Here is a 23,784-nt window from a genome sequence, read left to right as displayed (position 1 = left end):
TTGATGATGACAACAGCACGTTCACATGAACTGGTTCTGTGGACTGAGTCAAGCTTCACTGAACTTTGAATAAACAGGTGAACAGCTCTCTGTGCAGCATCAGTGGCTTCTGGGTTCTGTGGAGTCCAGCAGCCGGTCTGTGGACCGAGTCCGTCAGCAGGTCTGTGGACCGAGTCAGTCAGCAGGTCTGTGAACCGAGTCAGTCAGCAGGTCTGTGGACCGAGTCCAGCAGTAGGTCTGTGAACCGAGTCCAGCAGCAGGTCTGTGAACCGAGTCCGTCAGCAGGTCTGTGGACCGAGTCCGTTAGCAGGTCTGTGAACCGAGTCCAGCAGTAGGTCTGTGAACCGAGTCCAGCAGTAGGTCTGTGAACCGAGTCCAGCAGCAGGTCTGGGGACCGAGTCCAGCAGCAGGTCTGGGGACCAAGTCCAGCAGAAGGTCATATTTTGCTGCAGCTCAATAATTGCAGGTCAGTTTTATAGTTTTTCAGGAAACAAGCTTCATCCAGATTACTACTGTCCAAGCAAATAGCCCATTTCAAACAGACCTCTTTAGAACTGGGCAGGTCTCTTAAATGGAGCAAAGTTACTGAAGATACAGGAATGAGAATAACAAGCTGCTGTCCAGCTTCCTGAAGGTGAACTGGTTCTAACATAGAGGAAGCAGTTGAGATGTTTAGTTAATAGTTTGCCGACCAGAGATGCTCTGATAGATCAGAGTTGATAAGCTGAAACAAAAAGCTTTTCCTCTGTCTCTACGTTAACAACAGAACAGAAATGCATATTGACTTCGACTTGATGCTAAAATTGTGGGAAATCCTCAGCGTTTGTCAGCGTCTACAAACACACGAGGGCCTCGGTACCGGTGAAGCCTGTGAGTGGTGACCGGGTGGATCGGCTCAGTCAGGAGACAAACTGTTGTTCTTACATCATCCACACTTCAGGGAGGTCAGAGGAGTGATGCTTGGTTTCAGATCTGGATGAAAAACAAAAAGAAATGGTTCTCCTTTTTAATACAGTAATGTAGTTTTAATGGAGGATAAATTATGTAATATAAGTCGTGCAAAGAGAGGACACTAGTTTTACTTTCTGAGCTATATTTTGTTGGTAAACAGAATTTTTGCATTTGCAGGAGGGCTGCTTGCATTTTAAAGACGATGTGCCAAATTTGTTATAGTACAGTTTCTTGTGGTAACACTTGTTTAATAATAGCTATTATAAAACCAACCTCAAAGCTACAGCGCTTAAGATCTGATTGAGACGTTTACTTTGGTCAAAGCCATGTTAAGCTTGAAACATGCAGATCAGTCCTGAGTCAAAGATTTATTATAATTCTTCACGGGAAACAGAGATTACCTATTATACAATTTCATCATGAATACAAAAGTATAGTTCCTGTGTACAAACAGTGGATGGAGAGAAACCTGTTTAAGACAGAGTTATTCACGAGTTTGTTATAATAGGTCATTAAGTAAAGATTATCCTGATTACACACCCAAAGATGACTTTCCTGGTTTGTGAGCTGGTGTTACAACCGCAGTTATTCTGACGACCCAGTGGCAGGTAATGGCTGAAAAAAATCTGAAACCAGTACCAGGAAATCCAGAGGGGTTTGGTCTGTATGCTGCAAGAAAATCCCTGGCTTGTCGGATACATGATTTATTCTAAGACTGGAAAAGATCTAATGTTTTTGGGGGAGTCTATATTTCTGTTGGCTCACTCGCTTCTTTTTTTGCAGGTTGGATTTTGCTCATAAATTTAGATTAATATCTGATGATTGTACGAGATCAGAATTAGTTCTGGGGAAAGGTGATGAGTCGTTTAACGTAGCAGTGATGCTCTTCTCTCCCAGAGCCCCGCTTTGTTTTAAGGTTTATTTTTCTTAACCTAAAAATCCAGCTGGGTGCAGCTTTGAAAGGTTCCACAGGCTTGGCAGCGTGTTCTGCTGTGTTTTATGGCTTAACAGCATTAAGTCATCTCTAAAAACCAGCTTGCCAAGTGATACCTTAATCCCCCCCCCCCCCAGCCCCACAGTCAATAGACTAATTATGATGCAAGCGGCTACTTTTAGCGGATGCAACAGAAATGAAATTCGGCCTTAAGAGTCATCACTGGCTCTGTGCAGGCTGCTGCAGTTAACACATCAGCACTGTTACCATTCATCTCTTCATGCAAATTACTGTTATTCATCTCACCGAGTCTCATACTGACCCTGTGTGCTCACAGCAGAGGGAATGCAGACTTTGATATCAGCTGTTTTAAAAATGTAAAACAGATGTTTGGAGTTGGGAGACTGCTCCTCTCAGATGCTGTGGTTTGGGGTTAGGAATGTGTCGGGCTGTTATCAGTCGATTAGTCGATCAACAGGGAATTAACTGACTCCAGGTTTTGTAATTGATGGTTTAAGGTGTTTTTCCAGAGAAAGATTTCACATGTTTACTGGTTGCAGAGTCACAGATATGAGGATTCGCTGACTTTGGCTTTTGCTGTTTATCTTTCAATATTAATGGTTGTTTCTAGTGTTGGATGGATTAATAACACAATGTGAACACATCACTTGGACGTTGCTAATTTGTGTTGTGATTTTACAGTCTTTAGTTTTACTTTGCTAGCGAGCAGAACATTCGTGTCGTCTCTAATTGCATGAGTACACGTGTGGTGCTTCTTCTGTTGAAGTTCTGATGTTATTCCCCCGGCCGGCTGAACTCAGGCGTGTCACAGCTAACAGCACAGGAGCTGTTGCAGGAGCTGGTGGTTTATAAACCTGAAGGACCTGCTGGTCTGTTTGTTCCCTGACATCATCTCATTTCCTAGGTGTGTCTGATGGGCAAGGTGCACCTGGTTAAGGCTGGTCAGGCTGTCAGGTGTCCAATTTCATAGGACATTGTCTCTGTGTAACTGAACAAAAGTCTTTTGTGTGTTTGTTGTCCTGTTATTAAATTGGTTTTACAATGACACATCAAATGGTTGAATTCAGTGAGTAAAATCCATTTATCCTTCTTGTGTTGGACTGTTTCTGCCTCCTGTTGTGTTTCTTTTCTGAGACTGCTGCAGATACGCTGAACTAAAAACAACTCAGGTGACATCATCACCTTGGCCTCTGTAAACAATCAGGGGAAACCTCCTTGCTCCGACTCAGAGGACTGGATTCCTGCTGAGGGGCCGTTTCTCAGGCCCAGCATGCCGTGGTGCTGCAGCTCGGCTCAGGCAGGCGTAGTGGCTGATTGCCATCGTTCTGTGAAACACAACAATGACTGCAATCCTCTCTGCTTCTATCAGTTATCAGCCTCTAGTTAGGTCATGGTAAGATTCAGGCTTATTTGACTGTGACAGTCTCAGATGATACTGACTGAAAGGGCGCACAGGCAATCACATGCAGCATATAACATCTATTTGCTGCATTCAGTTTTTTTTACAATCTGCTATCGATGAAAATGGTTGTTGTTGTTAGGAGGGAAACATTTAACTCCACCTGGCTGTTAATGTTGGATAGACGCGGTGCTTCTTCCTCAAATGATCAAAAGCACTAATCAGGATTAATCCTCATGACCAGAATGTCAGACAAAATCCATTCTGAGAACAACAGTCAAACTAATCAGGATTATACGTTCAGGCCTGATCACATAGCCCTAGGTTGTGCTGATTATGATAACAAATCTGTGAACTGATTTATTTTCACTGTTTCATTTTCACAGTGAAGCAAATGATTTCTAGGTCAGTGGCTGTCAAAGGGCTGGAGCTGCATGCCATTTTTATCCTGCCTCGGCACAAAGTGGTTGAAAGCACTTCTTTTTCTCTGCGAGGGGGAAAGTGACATTGCCGAGCATTGTTCCTGATTGAATTACTTTCTCTTATGTAAGTCTCAGCATCGCACTTAAGTGTTCGTTTTGAGAGTCAGGGTTAACCCTAATGTTAAACTGGTGACTTTTCAAGCAGTGGAATATTGAACCCTGAATATTGTATATATATTTCTATGTATATATGTTTTTTTTATAAATGAAAGAGGCTTTTTCATCAGTTTCCATTAAAACCTACTATTGTAGTGGTTTATCTGTGCATTTTAATCATAGTACATGTCAAGACAATCAAACACATTTGCTAAGCTTTCAAATTTACATAAATATAATTTTGTCTTGCACAACTGTAATAATGTGTTCTTTTCTCTAATTTTTCAATAACTCGATCCATTGCCAGATTAACATGTTTTAATTGTTGTTTTGAATCACTACACTGTGCATGCATGTGTACGCACACGTGTCCCTGGGGGACATGTAGAGAAACAAAAACCTAATTACATGTGATAAGGAGACGGAGGTTCTCTGAGGACAAATCAATGCAAGAATGTATTTGTTGGGTTTTGCCTATATCTCTTCCTAATTGTGAATTCCATGTCTTGCAGGCAGGTGATGAAAGGAGAAGCCGGCTGCTCCGTCCCAGCTTAAAGAAGATCCAGGAGAGACACTGAGAGACACAGAGTTGGAGAAGGATTCACAGCTAATAAGGGAAACTCTAAATAAAAGTGTGTCTGTGACACTGACGAGCAGAACTGGAATGATATCTTGACCTTTTTCCTGGAAGTGACCAAGTGAGTCATGAGCGGGGGGATATAATGGCCAAGAACAAGGATGCGCGCCCCCCGGTATTCGCCATCAGTGTGGTCGGCCTCTCGGGGACGGAGAAAGACAAGGGAAATTGTGGCGTGGGCAAGTCCTGCCTGTGCAATCGGTATGTGCGTCCTGATGCCGACAACTACTACTCGGAGCACACCTCAGTGCTGAGCACAATAGACTTTGGTGGACGTGTGGTTAACAATGACCACTTTCTCTTCTGGGGGGACGTGTCCCATCGAGGGGACGACGGGTTGGACTGTAAAATATATCTCATTGAGCAAACGGAGTTCATTGATGACCAGACGTTTCTTCCGCATCGGAGCACAAACCTGCAGCCGTACACCAAACGGGCGGCAGCCACCAAGCTTCAGTCAGCAGAGAAGCTCATGTACATCTGCACGGACCAGCTGGGCTTGGAGCAGGACTTTGACCAGAAGCAGATGCCAGACGGGAAGCTGAACATCGACGCCTTCATGCTCTGTATCGATGTAAGCAAGGGTTGCAATAGGAAGTTTGATGACCAAATCAAGTTTGTGAACAGTCTCTACTCTCACATTGTTAAGTCAAAGAAGCCTATTGTTGTTGCCGCCACAAAATGTGACGAGTGCGTGGACCAGCACCTGAGGGACCTGCAGAACTTTGTTGCCAGCAAGAAAAACCTGATGCTCATCGAGACATCAGCTCGCTTCAACATCAACGTGGAAGTCTGCTTCAATACCCTCATCCAGCAGCTGGATAAAACCAGGGGGAAACCAAAAACGGTGCCATATCTGGAGGCCTATAAAGTCCAACGGCACCTAGTTGCCTCAGGAACAGATCGATTTGACAAATTGATAGTGCACACGGTGAGAGATTACCATGCCACGTGGAAAACGGTGAGCAATAATATGAGGGGCAAACCCGACTATGAGGATTTCATCACTTTGGAGGGCTCGAGGAAAGCACGAAACATATTCACAAAGCACATTGCACAACTGAAACAGGAGCACATTAAGAGAAGGAGAGAGGAGTACCTGACAACACTACCGAAAACCCTTAATAACCTCCTCCATAACCTGGAGGAGGTGGAACACCTCACATGGCCGGAGGCGCAGAGTGTGATCCGGAACCGGCCCGACTTCCAGTACTGGTTTGTGATTCTGGAACACACACCGTGGGATGAGACGGACCACATCGACATCAGTGACCGCAGGATACCCTTTGACCTCCTCGATACACCCGATGGTGAGAGAATCTACCGAAACCACGTCCAACACCTGTTGTCCGAGAAGAGAAGGGTGGAGATGAAAGACAGGTTCAAGAAGACACTCGACAGGGTTCATTTTATCTGTCCAGGTCAGCCTTGGGAGGAAGTCATGTGCTTTGTCATGGAAGACGAAGCATACAAGTACATCACAGAATCAGATAGGAGGGATGTTTACTGTAGACACCAGCAGGAAATAGTTGAAAGGGCCAAAGAGGATTTTCAGGAAATGCTTTTTGAGCATGCTGAGCTGTTCTATGACTTGGACCTGAATGCCACCCCCAGCGGCGACAAGATGAGTGAAATCCACAGTGTCCTGAATGAGGAGCCCAGATACAGAGCGCTGCAGAAGCTTGCCCCAGATAGAGAGTCGCTCCTTCTCAAACACATTGGGTTTGTTTACCATCCCACGAAGGAGACGTGCCTGAGCGGGCAGAACTGTGTTGATCTGAAAGTAGAGCAGGTTTTGGCCAACAGGCTGGTGCAGCTCGACCATGGACGCTCTAATCTCTACTATAACAGTGCCAACATCGATAAGATCAACCTCTGCCTCCTGGGAAGGGAGGGTCTCTCACAGGAACTGGCCAATGAGATCCGAGCTCAGTCCACAGATGATGAGTACACACTTGATGGTAAAATTTACGAATTGAAGCTTCTTCCTGTGGACGTCAACTCCACCCTGCTCTTCAGCCATACGTGGGTCACCACCTTCAAGCCACATGGTTGCTTCTGTGTGTTCAACTCCATAGAGTCTCTCAACTGTATTGGAGATTGCATAGGCAGGATCAGAGCTGAGATAGCACAGGGTAGGAGAGATAGATTTGCTCAGCCGCTACCGTTCATTCTCATCCTGGCAAATCAGAGGGAAAGTGTTTGCAAAAACATACCAATCCTGAGGCACCAGGGCCAACAGCTGGCCAACAAGCTGCAGTGCACCTTTGTGGACATCCCCTCTGTGGCCTTTCCACGCAAATTCACAGAGTTCCAAGTTAAGCAGGGTCTCCGAGCGGTGCTGGAGGGGCTAAAGCATAACTTTGATGTCTTGGCTCCACTGCCCTCCATCAAAGACATGTCAGAGACAGACCTCAGGATAGTGATGTGCGCTATGTGCTGGGATCCTTTCAGCGTTGACCTCATCCTCTCGCCTTTCCTCGACTCGCATTGCTGTAGTGCCGGGCAGCCAGGCCAGAGCAACACGCTGATCCTGGACAAGATCATCGGTGACAGCAGGAGGAGGATCCAGGTCTCGGTCCTCTCTTATCACACTGCTATTGGTATCCGCAAAGATGAACTGGTCCACGGCTACATTTTGGTCTATTCGGCCAAACGCAAGGCTTCTATGGCGACCCTGCGGGCGTTCCTGGCTGAAGTCCAGGATGTGATCCCCGTCCAGATGGTGGCGATCACAGACAGCCAGGCAGACTTCTTTGAGAATGACGCCATCAAGGAGTTGATGACGGAGGGGGAGCACATTGCCACAGAGATTGCCGCCAAGTTTACAGCACTCTACTCGCTGTCACAGTATCATCGACAAACAGAGGTCTTCACTCCCTTCTTCAATGAAGTGCTGGAGAAGAAGCCGGGCATCGAGAGTTCTTTCCTATTTGACAGCTCCTCACGTGAGTGCACCACTGGTGCCAGTGAAGATGTCTTCCCCACCTCGCCACATAGCCATTCCCCAGCCTACAACACCTATTACCCAGAATCTGATGAAGATAACGAAGCCCCCCCGCCGTATAGTCCAATAGGCGATGATGTTCAGCTTCTTCCAACACCCAGTGAGCGGGCCAAGTACCGGATCGACCTCGAGGGCAACGAGTATCCAGTCCATAGCACGCCTGTGGGAGACCATGACCGCAACCACAAAGTGCCTCCACCTGTCCGGCCAAAACCAGTGCACCCCAAGCCTAATGTCAAAAAGCTGGACCCCAACTTGCTTAAAACCATTGAGGCCGGCATGCGAAGTAACCGCAGGACGACTCGCGGCCCAATGACCCACTCTGAGGACGTTGAGGCATCAGACAACTATGCAGACCCTGTGGACACCTTGTTACGGTCCAGGGGGTTCCACAACGACGACATATATGCCGTGCCTGATGACTCACACAGCCGCCTGGTCAAAATAAGAAACTCCTTTGGTGGGTTACATAGTCTCCATGGAGGGGGAGAGGAAGAGAATGGATTCGACCGGAAATGTCAGGCCAGACCACGGCCGTTGAAATACAAACATCGTTCTAAAATCCTGTTTAGTAAGACAAAGGCCTACCAAAGACGATTCCAATCTGACAGCGATGGTGAGGAGTCCGGCCCTGCCACGCAGAAGAAGAAAAAGGGAAGAGCCCACCGGGGCAGCGAAGAGGATCCACTGCTCTCACCCGCTGACCCCTGGAAGGGCGGGATAGACAACCCTGCCATCACCTCCGACCCTGAGCAGGAGGACAAGAAGATGAAGAAGAAGAAGCCCAAAACTCCAAAGGAACCAAAGAAGGTGAGTCTTACTAGTCCTGAATCATCTACTGTGGAGTTTTCAAGTGGACGGTTTGAAAGTTCTTTGTAAAGCAGCATTGAATAGAAAGAAGCAAGACTACAAAGATATAATCGTCTACAAGACACTGAGCCAAAGCATTTTCTGAGTGACTGCAAGCGAGCTTCAGTGCATTGAAAATGAGAGAGAATAGAAGATTGTGAGTGATAGCAGCAGATTTCTGTTTTTAAAAGCCTCAGGACTTGTGGGCGAGAGCAAATTAATCTAAAAAATTGATTGGTCGAGCCCTCTGCTGAAATAGTTCAGGATCCTCTGCACCTGATTTATTAAATTCTTAATAAAAGATGCACTGTTGGAGACAGTAGTGCTCTTGTATAAGCTCGGATCAGAAGCTGCCTCTGTGAGAAGATGTCTTCTTATCCTCTGTAAAGGCTTGTCTGAGTGCTGAGCTGCATAAATAAGTGTTTGTTAATCACCATCATCCACAAGAAGACTCCAACACAAACTCTGTGCACAGACACAATTGGCCATTAAACGCCTATTCTGTAAACAGACACGTGTACAGCTTAAGAAACATGTTTGGCAAGTTTGAAATGCCGGTAAACTTTACCACACAATGCATGTACACACCCACATGACAATCAGGCTCCTGTGTAGTAATACAACAACATTTATTTCCTGCACAACCACATTAGAATAGACTGAAATCTGAAATGGCAATATGGAAATACCTAAAGAGTGGATCCTCTGTATTTTCCTTTCTTTGCCATTTTCTAAAATCGAATTGAGAATTGCCTGGACAAACTTGTATGATATTTTTACGCTGCATCTAAAGCAGCAACACCTGCTTTTGATGAAAAATGACTTCAGCCACTTGACAACACATAGCCGGCTGTCGGCAGTAGCACTGTTGAGGGAAACAGTCACAGCATGACGATTAGTCAGTTTCCTGCAGCCTGAGCACAAACACAATTGGACTTTGACAAACGGAGTCGTGCATGCGAGCGAGCACGCTGGCACGCATCAGATAATCGTGTGCAAATCGCTAGAGAAACAGCCTCTGGTGCTACATGAATGCAGGGCATTGTTGGAACATTCAAACTGTCTTTGATAATCAGAGAGGAGAGGGAAAGGAGAACCAGAAGGTACAAAATGGAAGGTGTTTAGTCGCTGTCCCGGCCAATTAGATGATCCGAGCCGCTGCAGGCAGAACAACACTTTGAAGAGCAGAGGATTCTGGGAAATCAAAGCTGCTTCATCACCTCGTTACTCGTCCCAGCTTCATTCTTGAATAACGGTTTTGTCGGGTGTTGTCGTCTTTGCTTCTCGTCTTCCTCCACATGAGCCACCCTTTGCTTTTTTCCTCTCTCTGCCATCAACCCACTAACTTTCTTTCTGATCTATTCCCCAATTGTCCTCCTCCTCCTCTTCTTCTTCTTCTCCTCTGATATGATCTGCCTCTTCATCACCCTCTCTCCTCCTACACCTCCGCTCTCCCTTGTGTCTTTTTCTCAATTCCCTCTTCTTTCATTCCTTTCCCCTTTTCTTTTTCTACCATTCTCTGCCTTTCTTTCTTTTCCTTTTCTCTTTAAACTTATTTTTCCTGGACGTCACCCTCATCCCTTATTATCATCCTACCTACTCTTCTCCCCTCCATCATGTCATTTGGCCTTTTTCCTCTTTTCCCTTTGCTCAATCTTTACTTTAAATTTGCTATTTGCTGTTGTCTTTATTTTTACTTTCCTTTAACTGTTTAACCTTAAATCCTTCTATATCTCTCTTTTCCCCCCTCTCCTTCCTTTCCACTTATATCCTCCCCTTCATCATATTTCTCTTCTGTCTGCCTTATGTCATTATCTCATCTCTACTTTTATTCTCTCGTCGTCCCCTTGCAGCCGAAATCCTCCAAGCCTGTCAAGCCTCTGTACCCCCCCACCCGCAGAACCTGGGAGAGCAACTACTTTGGCGTTCCGCTGCAGAGCCTGGTGACCCTGGAGCGACCCATCCCCCTCTTTATCGAGAAGTGTGTCGACTACATCGAACGCACAGGTGAGTCATTCGCTCTCACGCGTTTCTTCCTTTGTCTTCTGTGGCTGTTGTTCCTTTTTGTTCCTTTCTTTCCTCTGCCTCGGTGTTCAGGTGCAGCCTGGGACTCTCTGGTGTCTTGTAACTCTCTCCAGGTACAGCTGCTTTGTTTTGACATGCAAACGCTTTGTGGTTGTTCGCTGTCGATACGCCTCTCATGTCGTTCCAAATGAGTTATTGAGTGGAGAGAGGAAAGGATGGATGGAGGGGGGGGGGGGGGGGGGGGGGGGGGGGGTTGAAGAAGCACATGAATCTAGATATGAAGGAGATTTACTTCTGGACTCTGATGTCACCCACCAAACGTGTGTTGTCGGGCCTGTTGGCCACACTGCCAGTCAGAACTAGTCCATTTCAGATTGATGAGTTCTACTGGCATTGGGATTTGATGTGTTGCCAAAGCACTGCTGGAAAGACGACAAAAAAAAAGATGGGAAAGATGACGGAGATCAAGAAACTAATTAAGGAATGAAAGTGGAGAGATTCACACAAGTACGTGCGATCCATCAATTGACAAGAAAGGAAATTGAGTTGCTACCTGTCGGATGGCGGAAGGAAAAATTGCAGATGTGGAAAAGTCGCCTGGACAGAATCTGCTCAGAGCTACTTAATCAAAATTATTAATAAAATAATGTACCTCCTTTCTGTGTCGAGCGACTTCCTGCAAAGTGCTGGTGTTTGTTTATCTGCATGACTGTGCAACACAAGGCTGTAAATATTCATAGACTGCTATTTATAGCTAATGATTTATGGCTAGCAATTGTTAGCTGTTGGTGCTGTTAGTGTTCAATGCAAGAGTAAAGCTGTGGCCTGCTGTGATTATATTACATAATGTTTGTAGAATTACATATGAAACAATTGTTAAACAGCCCATATCCCAAATCTCCTCTGGTACCAGCTTCTCAAATATGAGGATTTGCAGCATCTAGTTGTTTTATATCATTGTAAACTGAATATGAATTTGTTTTAGAGTGTTAATTTGACAAAAGGAGGTAATTTCATCATTTCACTTTGGCCTCTCAGTTAGTATTACCTTTCATCTGCGTTTGGCTGTGTGGTTTGTTCTTCTGTCAGGATGACACAACAACTACTGAACTCATTTTCATTCAATTTTGTGAAGGGGGGGCACCCAATGAAGAATGCATTAAAATTTGGACCCGATCTGGATAAACTGACAGATGCAGGATTCTTTTTTCTTTCACACTATTTGAAAACTTCAAAATCCAGTAGTTTTTTGGACCGTTGCATCAAGGATACTTTACTCTACACGAAGAAAGTACTGTTTGAGTGCCCCTAAGCAAGGCACCATCACCCCATCCACTCCTTTTGACATCAGTGCCTGCTCAGAGGAGTAGTTCTGGACGAATAAAGGTTTATAATAAGATGTTTGGCTTGTCCGGACCTGTTTAGCAGGGACACAGGGCCCCAGTGCATGCTGGGTATATGTTTGGCTTCCTGCCCAGCTGTTGAGGCGACGGCCTCTCCCACAGTTTTGAGAGATTCCTGTGTGAAGTCATGGATTAGTGTGATAGATATTTATACACTGTCTCATCCAAAGTGTCTCTGAGGCTTTTTAAACTTGTTTATTTTCTTGGGTGAAGGCAGTGGGATTCAAACCCTCACCCTGTACCGTTATTAATGCTTGGCTCTACAGCCACAAGACTTCTCCTCATGCTACTTATAAAAATCCCAAACTAGTCAGCCAAAGTGTTACTTTTTTCCTTCTAACTACTAAAATAAATATTTAAACAGATTCAATATTTCATGATTTGGTTGCATAATGTATTCACACATGGTCCAATGCTCTTTTTCCATGTTCAGTACTTTTGAATGAGCTCTAAGAACCGAACGTGTCTCCTGCTGAATGACCCCAAAGCAACTTCTCTGAGAGTCAGATTCTTTTGAATATGTGAAGTTCAGCTCTCCTGACTGTGGATGATAAACTCTCTAAGGTTATTAGATCTTGTTTTGAAGGCAGTTGTTCTGTAATTGTGCCGACTGTGGTTTAAATGAACTTTCCTGGAAACACATGGAAGCTTACTCTCCTCCTCCTCCTCCATCTGAAGCCATATGTGCAGTGAACATGTATTTTGTACTTCATGTATTCCTGTATTTCCTGTCCTCTCAGTTCACTATGAGTGCGTGTCCCTGGTTCTGTTCCGGAGGTAGAGTTTGTGTGTGAGCTCTTCTTTTCGTTAATTCCTGTCCTGAAAATCCCTTCCGAATATGTTTTGATATTCAGCTGAATCTACATGAGCCTGTTGGTGACTGCCAACCAAATTTAGGATTAATCCCAGCGCTGTGAGTGTGAGTGTGAGTGTGTGAGTGTGTGAGTGTGTGAGTGTGTGTGTGTGTGTGTGTGTGTGTGTGTGTGTGTGTGTGTGTGTGTGTGTGTGTGCGTGTGCGCGTGTGTGCGTGTGCGCGTGTGCACGGACGCCTGACAGCAGTGTATGTGAGATTTCATGGCCAGTGCTGTGAAGCCCTCTAAGTCCAGACGGCCTGTTGGGCGGATTTTAACAGCTTTTTCCCTCCCGGCTTTTTCTGGAATATCATTTCCCCCCAGACGCAGCATGACTATCTTTGTGGCTGTTTTTTGAAAGCCTGCTGTTGTATAAGGAGTTTCATATCCAGACCGCTGAGGAGCTTCTACCACTTGATGAGACCTTTCAGGCTGTTTTCCTTGTTACCCATAAGCCTCTCTGCTGTTGTCCGTGTTTATTCCGTCTGTTACAACATATTTTGTTTTATGGCTGGGAGGGGGGGGGGGGGGGGGGTTGTCCTGTGAGTGTCGAGAGTTGTGAGTGATCGTGGGAGTTGTCATGATAGATCAGTTTGTTAACCCCCTGACATCCATCCCGCTAATGTCTCTTAAATAAAGAGACTGAACCAGACACAGATCCACGGCTGTGGCTGACCTTTGACCTCTGAGCAGAGGTGGAGGAGGAAAGAGATGCTCCCAGTGGGAACCATTAAAAACGCCCTATTATATTGTCATATTGTTGTTTATCCACACTTCTCACTTTAATGGGGGGAAAAGTCCAAATGTTTAATCTGGTGCTTTAATGGTAAACACATCAGGACAGAGGATGTCGCCCCATGTTAAAGCCCTATGAGACAAATTGTGATTTGTGAATATGGGCTATACAAATACATTTTATTGATTGATCAGTTGTTATTATAAAAAAATATAACCGTTTTGGACATTTCATAGACTAACTAATTAATTGCACAAATACGGCTGATACAATATATATTTTGCTTTGTCAATGAACCAGCAGGCAATGTTAAATTGTTTCATTTAATTTTTCAGAAAATATTCCCCCAGACAATGGTGAAATATTTCTCATTTCTCATTTTAAACCCCAAAATATTCACCTCAACATCATAGAGGTTTGAAAATGTCTAACCCCTGCATTCACATCAGTTTTGCTTAAACCATAACTTTGAACTAATAACCTTTGCCAGACCGAGACATTAATCAACGATACACAATAATAATTACCATAGTTGCAGCGAAGGAACAGTCACTGCTCCCGTCTTAGGGCCAGCCTCGTGTTCGGGTGAGTTTAACCACATGTAATAAGCTGCCAGCCGAGAGGAGCCGAGGTGGAGGGGTGACGATAGCTGTTTGTGGTGTCTGTGGTTTCAGACCAGAAAGTGTGTGTGTGTGTGTGAGTGTGTCTCTGTGTGTGTGTGTGTGTGTGATGGAGCACTGCTGTGAATGTGAGAGAAAACCGTGGAGCTGTGATTCTCTGTGTGACCTTTTCTTCGCTGGGGTTGTGTAAGTGATAAGACGTGTGTGTGATTTGTTCAACAGCTCCTTCCAGTCTGGTCGCTCCAGTGCAGATCTCAGAGTTTTTCTGTGGTTTTATGCTGAAAACACAACACAACATTTTCCAGGAATCTTTTTTTATTAATCAAGTTTGAAACTGGGGAGAGAGAGTTTTTATTTCAGCGTCAAAATAAGAGTTAAAGGGACTGAGATGAAACTACGCTGTTAAATATAGACAATGTGGGTTCTGTGCTCACGACCTCCCTGTTTCCTGTTAGCAGAAATCTGCTTGTCACTTTTACTGCATTCCAGGCACCACATTCTAATAATAACACAATTAAGAGTCTCCCCGAGGGCCTCGGAACCCTTAAAGGTTTATGGATTTAAGGAAAATGAACCAGCGCCTTCAAGGTCTCTGTAAAAGAATGGGTGGCCTTGAAAACATTCTTGTAAATGAAAACTCAGCACCTGAAATTTGCCAACACACCTCAGCTCTGAGCTGGAAGTCCCTGGGTGTTTTTGTCTTGACCTTTTTGGCCGAACGTGATTCCACATTAATGTTAGACATTAATAACATTCTCTGTTGTCTTATCCCAAAAAGTGACAGTTTGGAATCTTCATACAAGAAAGAATTCTGAGGCCAAGGTGATGGTAGCTTTCTAAGCACGACCTTGTGGAGGGTTAATGTCATTAACACTCCTGATTCTCCTTCAGTTGACACACAAACCTTTGTGATCTTTTTATTGGTCAACGTTATAGTCACAGATTCATGGCTGGCGATTGTGGAAAGTTGAAGAAGCTGCTACAAAATTCAATTCAAGATTCTATGCTACAAAACTCACAGAATCAAAAATCAAGTTCAACAGCTCAACATTTCACTTTGACTAATTGGGTAAGCAGTCAATTTTATTTTGACTATTCTATGTTATTTTTTTACTGTTTTATTTTAAGTCCATCCTTTCTCTCTTCTGATAGTGATGCATTCAGGGTCAAGACGCCATCGATGATCAGAATGTCCATGATCAAAAATAAATCCAAACTAGACTCCTCAGCTCGTTGTCAGTCTCAGATACCTGTAAATATATTTGTTTGTATTTCTGCAGGGAAACGATGAACGCACTTACACACTTGGAGTTATTGCATTTGAAGGAGTTTGTTTGTCTCTGAAAGACTAAACCTGTCTCTGGCTTGGATTGTGTGTCTGTGTGGCCTTTACAGCACATCGATGGGTCCTGACCTTACATTTCCCTTCAAAATGCTTCAGTCAGGGGATCAGGCTTTCAGACGATCAGGGTTCCACAAGGTCGAGCGTGAATTTCTGTATCGCATCTTCAACATTAAGCTCTCAGAGTTATATCCGTACCGACGTACAGAGAGCTCAGCGACCAGGGAAAACATCCAGTCACAAGGAGGTGAAGGGTCAGAGCTGCAGAGACCTGATAAGTCTCCTGAGAGAGGAGTGATGTGGAAAAGAAGTGAAAGCCAAGAAAAGCCCAAGAAGGGAGTAAAGGGATTTGTTGTTGTTGTTGAAGAAATGGGAATGAATAGAAGGCTGAGAGAATGTGACATGAGCTTCTTCTTCAAAGTTTTCCGCCCACACTCTGCAACCTTTCACTGCAAGAAAAGCAAACTCACACAAAGATTCAGACAGCACTCGTGGCTTTTGGTTAATAACACCTTTAGTGTGAGGTGGGGGGGGGGCAGGGGCAGAGTCTCGGGTGGCGGAGCAGCTCTGTGGTTACAGGAGATGTACCTGTGCACAGAAACAACACTTTCCTGGAGGAAGACACACGGACACCCTGCTTGCTCTTGCAATATTTAATATATTAATGCAAGTGCTTTGAAACATAAAACATCAGCGTTTCCAGATCTTCTATAGGCTCATTAAAGATGATCATGAAGGAATAATTAAAGCAGAAACATTGATTTCTATCATTCTGGCTTTAAAATGGTAAAATATAAAGAGGGTGAAATCCCATCATTTTAACCTCTGACTTTCCTGGTCCTCATAAAACCGTTTTATGAATATACAGCACCGGAGTGAATAATTAACAGTCATATAGAAAATGTTTCTTCTCTTTGATGGTCCAATGAGAGCAGCGTATAGAGATGCACCGGCTCACTTGTTTCCTTCTTCCAGAATCCCTCTTATTCACCCAAAGCCGATGACATCCTGGTATTTTAAACTGGATAAACACACGCCCCCCCCAGGCTCCAGTCTGCACCAGTTCCAGCTGCATATATTTGAATCTACCGTCAGTGAACTCCTGCTTAAATACCACGTTGTTAGACCTTCCAGTGAATTAAATATCAGTCAGATTTAACTCTCAGACTCATTTGGCCACATTTGGGCCTGAAGACAATCCAGTAAAAGGCCCAATGGGTTTGTTTCAGTCAGGCCTGCTTACATAAAAGGCCTCAAAGCATCCGTTTGGCCTCAGAGAATAAAAGCTTGTGACGAACTGGGTCTCTGAGAAGGAGCGGTGCATTCTGCATGAGGAGCAGGCGGCAGCGTGAGCGAGGCTGCACAGCTCTCTGCCGCCCGACTCGATTAGAGAAGTTTTATTAAATGTTTCCTGCTCCCCAGAGACATGAAATGGTATTTGGCACAAAGGCTGGAGGAAGAGGGGGGAGGGGGGGGGGCTAGAGAAATGATTAAATGGCTTTTTGATGTTGATGCATTCGGATGTCCCATTGGTTGTTATCTTCCTCAGCACTTAGGATAATGTGAGGAGAGGAGCAGAGCAGAGTTTTTACTCCCTTCCATCAGCTCTTTGATAAATCAAACAAGTCTTACACAAAGTTTGCTTGTGGAGGGAGTTTAATTTTTAAAGCCTTTAAATATTTTTGATGGCATTTTGTGTCCGTTTGTGCAATTCATCATTTGCAGTTTTTAATTATTCCCAGATTTAATGGTTGTGTAACAATTTCTAAATCAAAAACCCACGAGACGAAGCTGAGTTTTAGTAATTCTAATTAGAGATGCTCTGACAACGGACTTTGCTAATTGGCTGATACTGAGAACCAGTCCCCCCAGTATAAGTGCCCGCTCCGGTATTTTCAGCAGTATCGGAGACATTTCCAATGCTGGTATCAGAACACCTCTAATTCTATTGCAATGTTTATTTTGGAGATGTCTTACTGTCTTTTAATATCAAATAAAAGGTTAAGAACCAATCTCATTTTGATGTATTCAAAATAAAAAGTCAAATCAAGTTCCCATAATTTAATATATGCAAACCAGGTCTTCATATTTTTTACCAAGTCTCCCAACATTTTCTTTTCTTTTAATTAATAAAATGTTAATTTACTGATACATATAAATTACATAATAAAGAACATATTGCTAAAAGTAAACAGAACAGATTGAGAGGAAACGCTCCAGTGAACATAACGTGTTAATCAAGGTACATATTCATGACCAAGCTTTCATACTGCAATATTTTCATGCTTTTAATTTCCCTGAAGTGTGAACAATTGCAGTTTTTACACTTGGAATATATTTGGAATATATTTCCCTATAAACCTTTTTTAAAATGATATTATTTTTACTGTGGTTCATCAACATTGACTTGTCAGTCCATCATCACGATGCCTAACTGGTTTGGTTCTGGAAAAGGCAGGAAAACCCTGATAGGACGTTTTCTTTACTCAAACCACTTTGAGTTTTTCCTGCAGATTATTCAGCAGCCGTGTCAACCACGCTTCATACAAAGCTGATTATTGGCTGTTTTTCTCCTGCTTTGAAGTGAGATCACAGCCCCCGACTTCACAGAGGAGAGTGTTAGAGCAGCGCCGAGCGATTTGCACTGGAGTGAAAATAGATTCTACAAAAATAATTCATGGATTTTTTGAGCATGCACTTGAAAACCGGAGCCATTCATTGTGGACCAGAGGTTGACCGGAGCAAGTCCAGGATGATTTGATTGACTACAAAAGCTGACAGGGGATGAGAATGAATTGAATACACTGTGTTCTGTACTCTCTCCTGTCAATCACCCTCTTTGTTATCTATCTGCCTCCAGCTCTCTGCTCCAATAGGAATAGAGAAATCAGCCAAAGTGTGAGTTCAAGTTGAAAATTGATTGGTGCCGGCCTACAGTCGCCATTTCTCATAGTGTGTGTGTTTGTGTTTGTGTTTGTTTGTGTTGCGATTATGTGTGAGCGGTTTTCCTGCTGGCGGCTGCGCTGACGTCATGTTCAATGGAAACACAGACTGAGCTTCCTGTTCAAGCCAGTGCTCCCAGTGATCCGATGGGACTGGTATCAATGTCTGACCTGTGACCTCCTGATGTTACTGTCCGTGTTACTGTGTTAAATAATTTCACAGACAATTGAATTAGGCCGTTTAATTTACTTGACTTGTACTCAGCAATTTTCCTGACTGACATTTCTCCTTTCACGCTGGTATATGTTATATATAAAAACCTGCCTCCATTATTTATTGCTTTCATCTTTATTCAGAATAACTAAGCGTGATGAGTAATAATGCTCACGCTTTAAAGAATTAGTGTGTGTTGATTGGGTAGGTTTCAGGCCATCAGGCTGATATCTGCTGCTGTTGAGCTGCTCTCTATACAAAACACAAATCACAGAAACATTTATCAAGCAGCCACAGGAAGCACAGTCATATTTAAAGGTACAATATGTAACTTAGAAGTTTATAAAGTCCAAATACGACAGTTATATGTTATATCAGCTGAGCAGTGTCACAGAAACACTGAGAAGAATTCAGCCCCTGATAAAGAACCACCTGAACCACTACAAGGAATCCTAACCAGTGGAAGCTGACTGCAGTGGAGACCACAGCTCCCATCATCCCACACTGCTTCACCAAATTATCTCCTGTTCTTGTTTTGATGGAGAGAGAGAGAAAATTACATGTTGTGCTTTTGAAAATGTGAACAACAGATGCACTCGTTGTGAGACATTTATGTGCGAGTGTGTTGAACCAGAGCAACAAGCTGAAAACCACTCAGCTGTGAATGTGACTTCAGATTTTTCTCTATTTATTTGTTCTGTGATCAAACTTTTAGATATTTGTGCCACCGGTCAAAACACAGGACTCATTTAGATTATGTTTATTCTGTTGACATGAAAGCTGCATATTTACATTTACACACACAGACAATATCAGGTGTGTCCAGTGATCTGTGCTTATTTTGAAATGCACAGTGATGTTAATCCTGCGTGAATCACTCCCGTGTGTCGTTTGTTAAGAAAAACCAAACTGTTTATTTAAGCCACAAGTTGCTTTCGTCAACTTATTTTCTTTTTATCTTTCACACACACTCTGTTCTTTGGAGTTTTTCTCCACTGAACTGGGAAGTGAAGCCGCCGGGAGCGAAATCTCGACCTTTTGCAATTACACGCGGGTCACCGGTGAATTTCATTTTCTCACTTGACTGCCTCCAGTGAAACTCTGGGCTTTGTGGTGCTTCAGCGCCGGCAGGTGTTTGGCTCAGTCTGCAGCGGGGAACTGATCTTGGAAGAATCACTTTTTCCTGATAAGCCTGCCGCTGTAACCTCTGACCTTCTTACAGCTGTGATATATATTTCTTAATACATCCAAATGCATGAGTCACTAAAGCTGTTTTCATACACGACCTGCAGGTGAAATCTGGAATATTGCCTACGGAGTTTAGCCAGTTTCCTTTTACACATGCACATGTCAGATGGAGACATTCTGCAGAATCTGTGGAGCGTCTCACTCGGACATTTGCGTTCCCACATGCCACCTCCTCCTGATGAGGTGCAGAGGAGCTGTGGAGTCCAGTGCACGTCTGAAAGCAGCTCCAGTGCTGTTCTACATTTCCCCAGTTAGAGCGGGGGGGGAATGGAAGCTCGGTGGTTGAGTTTTAACCACATGTAATAAACCAGCAGCTGAGAGGCAGAGGTGACAGGAGCTTTTTGTGCTGCCTGTGGTTTCTGAGCCGTGTGTGTGTGCTTGTGTGTGTTGCTGAGAGCATGTGTGACAGGATGTATTTGTGGTAAGTGTGGTTGCACTGAGGTGAGAATGATTCTCTGTTGTTGGCGGCAGTCACAGAAGCTGTGAGTTCTTCAGACGTGTACACATTACACACACGTGCTGCAACAAGGATTATTTTCTTTAACACTCAATCTCACGTTTAATTTCTCTATTAATACGTTTAATGAAATGCTGATGGTGCCTGTGATGTCATCAAAGGTCTTATTTTGTCCAGACTCAGACTGAATGTGTGTCCACAGCTGTTCAGGCCGATCACAGCCGTGTGTCTAAAGTCTGGCTGCTTTTATCGTAGTATAGTTTTGCCTGTGGAACGGATGATGCTGACTAAGAAAATGGGTTTAGATTGCGTGATGGATACAAATCTAAAGTGTCTCTATAGTTGTTGTGTTGCAGTACTTTGTAGTTTGTGTGTGTGTGTTTTGTGTACATGTATTTGTGTGTTTCTAACAATTTAATCAATTTAATTGTTCCTTTCAAAATATAGCTGCACTCACTTTTTTCAATTTTACTTTGATTATCGCTCTCTATCTCTTTGTCTCTCTCTCTCTCTCTCTCTCTTTCTCTCTTCATCTCTCTCTCTCTCTCTCTCTCTCTCTCTCTCTCTCTCTCTCTCTCTCTCTCTCTCTCTCTCTCTCTCTCTCTCTCTCTCTCTCTCTCTCTCTCTCTCTCTCTCTCTCTCTGTGTGTGTGGTCTTCCTGGTCATCAACCCTCAGACACCAAGAGATCAGAGAATGTGTGTGTGGTGCCTGTGGCTGAATATCCGAGCAACCACTCCTCCATTAGACATTAGACCCCCCCCCCCCCTCCCTATCTCTCTCCCTCTCTTCTTTCCTGGTAAATGGGTGAAGCAGGAACTGGAACATCTTTCATCCGGACCGGCCCCTCCCCCCCCCGGACCAACCCTGCTCTTTCGCTCGCCCTCTGTTTTGCTCTTGGTTTGTTTGTTCTCTCTGTTTGCTGATCGTCTCCTGAGAAGAGAGAGGGCGAGAGAGAGAGGGCGAGAGAGAGAGGGAGAGAGAGAGAGAGAGTAAAGTGGCCACGGTGCTGCGTCTGTAATTAAATTCATTTGACGTGATGCCTGTTTTGGGCTTCAGCCTGTTTTCGACCTTCTCTCTCCAGCTGGACCTTCACTGAAAACAGAGGAGAACACAAATGTCCAAGGCAGTTTCAGTTTCTAGCTTCCTTGTGGGAATCTATCGCTGATGAGTTAGTTTACAGAAAAGGTTTTGATAGTTTAGTTATTATATAGAAAACGATTTCACTCAGACTCAACAGTGTTTATCTCATCTGACAGAACGTTGGCTCTGATTCTTTGTTCTTTACTGACGATGGATGTTGAAGAAAATAATATCTATATGCTCTCCTGTTGTCTATGAACGTAGATCTTCATTATAGAACCTGAGGATCTCTGGTGTGTATCCAGCCTTCAGATTTATTTGATGTTTGTTGGGCACAGTCTCTCTTTCCCTCTCTCTTGATACTGCTTTAAGTGAGAGAGCCAAGTATTAGATTAAGGCGATTGGTTATGCCCCCCAGAGTGTGTGTGTGTGTGTGTCTGTGTGTGTGTGTAAGAGTATTAGGGCCCTGTCCAATCGCAACTAACCTGAAGGCGAGGGACAGACGAGGCCGGTTGGGGCCGGGGGCCACAACGCTCCTGGGATGGATTGTGTGTGAGAGATGGATTAGCATGCTGCAAACTCTGGGAGTGTGTCTCGGGGCAGGTTCTGCAAAGAGCAGGAGGAAAAAGGGTGAGAGAGGCTAGTGCTAAGCCACCTGGCTCCGAGGCAGTCATCTGGTCTAATGGGACGTGTGTGTGTGTGTGTTGGACATGGAGTGTGTCCTGTGGCTGTATCTGAGCAGTCCAGTCTTCCATGAGCTTGCCTTGTAACGCCCTCACGCTGCCCTTCTCCCTGCCACTCTTTATCTCCCGAGCTCTGACGAGACGCCTCCGGCCAACACGTGTGTTTGGAGCCTCAGCAGCAGGCGAGCAGCAAACTGAAAATCAAGCATGTGACAGAGAAAGTCACTGGGATTTGATTCCACTCTGACATTCAGCTGAAATTAATTTAGAGAAGAAAGTCCTAAACGTCTTTTTGTTGCTGTTAATGAGACGGTGATGAAACGGGTTGGATCACTGCTGTCGTCCTCGTCTCAGCCAATCAGAGGTGACATGTCACCTTGTGCTCAGCAGCCACTGCAGCTCATCGATCAGAGTCAGTCTGAATGTTCCCCCCCCGAGCTCACTCTAAATGGGATCAGCTCTGGGTGAGATTGTGTATTTTTCTTTTGACTGGAGTTTCTGCTCATTCCCTGGTTGTTGCGTGAGGATACCTTCGCTTTCATCTCTCATCCTGGATCAAGAGAAAGTAAATCACCAAATCTAGAGACAACTTGATTGTTTCATTTATTATTTAAGTAGAAAAACATAAAATAAATGAGTAAGAAAAGTGAATTAGTTTCAAAGAGCTGAAGGGAAGATGAACATGTCGAGTCCTGCTGTGACGTACACGTCCGTCTGTCGTCCTTCTGACCACTGACCTCACTGAGCACCTTGCTGCAGGCTGCACACACAAGAGCACACACACACGTACACACACACACACACGTACACACGAGCACACACACGTACACACACGTACACACGAGCAGTAGTTGTGTGTTTCTGACGGTGCTGAGTCTTTGATGAAGGTCTCTAGAGGACGTTTTGTCGGCCATGTTATAGAACATAAGGTACTAAATCTCTCCTCCTTCCCGACTTCTGTCCTTTTCTTTGTCCTCATCTTCTCCTCCTCATCCCCCCATCCTCGTCCCACTCCCCCCCCGTTTACTTCCTTCATCCTTATCTCCACTTCCTCCTCAACTTCCATTCTCTCCTCCTCTGTCTCCCTCAGTTTTACCTCATTCTACCTCTACCCTTCGCTTCACCTCCTCTCTTCATCATCATATCCTCTTTTCCATTCTTTACCCCCCCTCATTCTCCAGCCTCTCATTCTTCCTTTCCCTCTCCTCCTCCTCTGTTCTTTCATCCTCATTTTCCATCTTCCTCGCCTCCTCTCCTCTCTCCTACAGTCTTGCCTCATCTCTCTCCCTCCTCCACCCTTCCTGACTCTTCATCCTTCTATGCCTATGTTTTTTCATCCATTCTTTTTCTTTCCTCTCCCTCCCCCCGGCCTCTCGCCTTTTTCCTTTTGTACCCCCCCCCCTTCCGTCTCGCTGCTCCTTTCATCCTGCCGTCCTCTCCATCAATTATCTCCTCTCTCCATCCTCTTCTCCCCTGTGTTGTCACTTAGCCCGACCAAACACACAATCTGTGTGAGTCTGTTTGACTGTGTGTGTCTTTGTGACTGTGTATATGTGTGGGACTGTGTGTGTGCGTGTGTAACTGACTCGTTAATTTCTGAACTTGCAGTGAAGCTGAAGGTTTTGTCGCTCTCCTCATCATAACTCGGGACATTAAAGGGATAATCCACTTTGTGTAGTTAAATGTGTGATTTGTTTCTTTGCTGCTCTGCTGAGTCTGTTTTTAAGTTTTGACTGACCGCTCATGTTTTCAGACAAGTGTCAAGAAACGCCAAATAAACCAAATGCATCATTATCCAAAATAGAC

General features: G+C 44.5%; 3 protein-coding genes across 4 annotated transcripts in view; all 3 read left to right on the top strand.

Moving 5' to 3' along the window:
- The window catches only part of LOC128450548 (zinc-binding protein A33-like), a 383,902-nt gene that overhangs the window by 15,987 nt on the left and 344,131 nt on the right, over positions 1 to 23,784 (top strand). The gene's annotated exons all lie outside the window — the stretch shown is intronic.
- LOC128450549 (E3 ubiquitin-protein ligase TRIM35-like) overlaps positions 1 to 23,784 on the top strand; it is a 377,361-nt gene that overhangs the window by 15,864 nt on the left and 337,713 nt on the right. The gene's annotated exons all lie outside the window — the stretch shown is intronic.
- Positions 1 to 23,784, top strand: part of arhgap5 (Rho GTPase activating protein 5) — a 39,715-nt gene that overhangs the window by 1,497 nt on the left and 14,434 nt on the right. Inside the window, 2 exon segments of the mRNA XM_053434064.1 lie at positions 4,396 to 8,337; positions 10,230 to 10,383. Coding sequence (XP_053290039.1) covers positions 4,606 to 8,337; positions 10,230 to 10,383 — 3,886 coding nt within the window. The 5' untranslated portion in view covers positions 4,396 to 4,605.

The sequence above is a fragment of the Pleuronectes platessa genome, chromosome 11 (genome assembly GCF_947347685.1).
Source record: "Pleuronectes platessa chromosome 11, fPlePla1.1, whole genome shotgun sequence".
Taxonomy (NCBI): domain Eukaryota; kingdom Metazoa; phylum Chordata; class Actinopteri; order Pleuronectiformes; family Pleuronectidae; genus Pleuronectes; species Pleuronectes platessa.
Note: the sequence above shows the minus strand (reverse complement) of the source record. Positions and strands in the feature narration are given on the sequence as shown.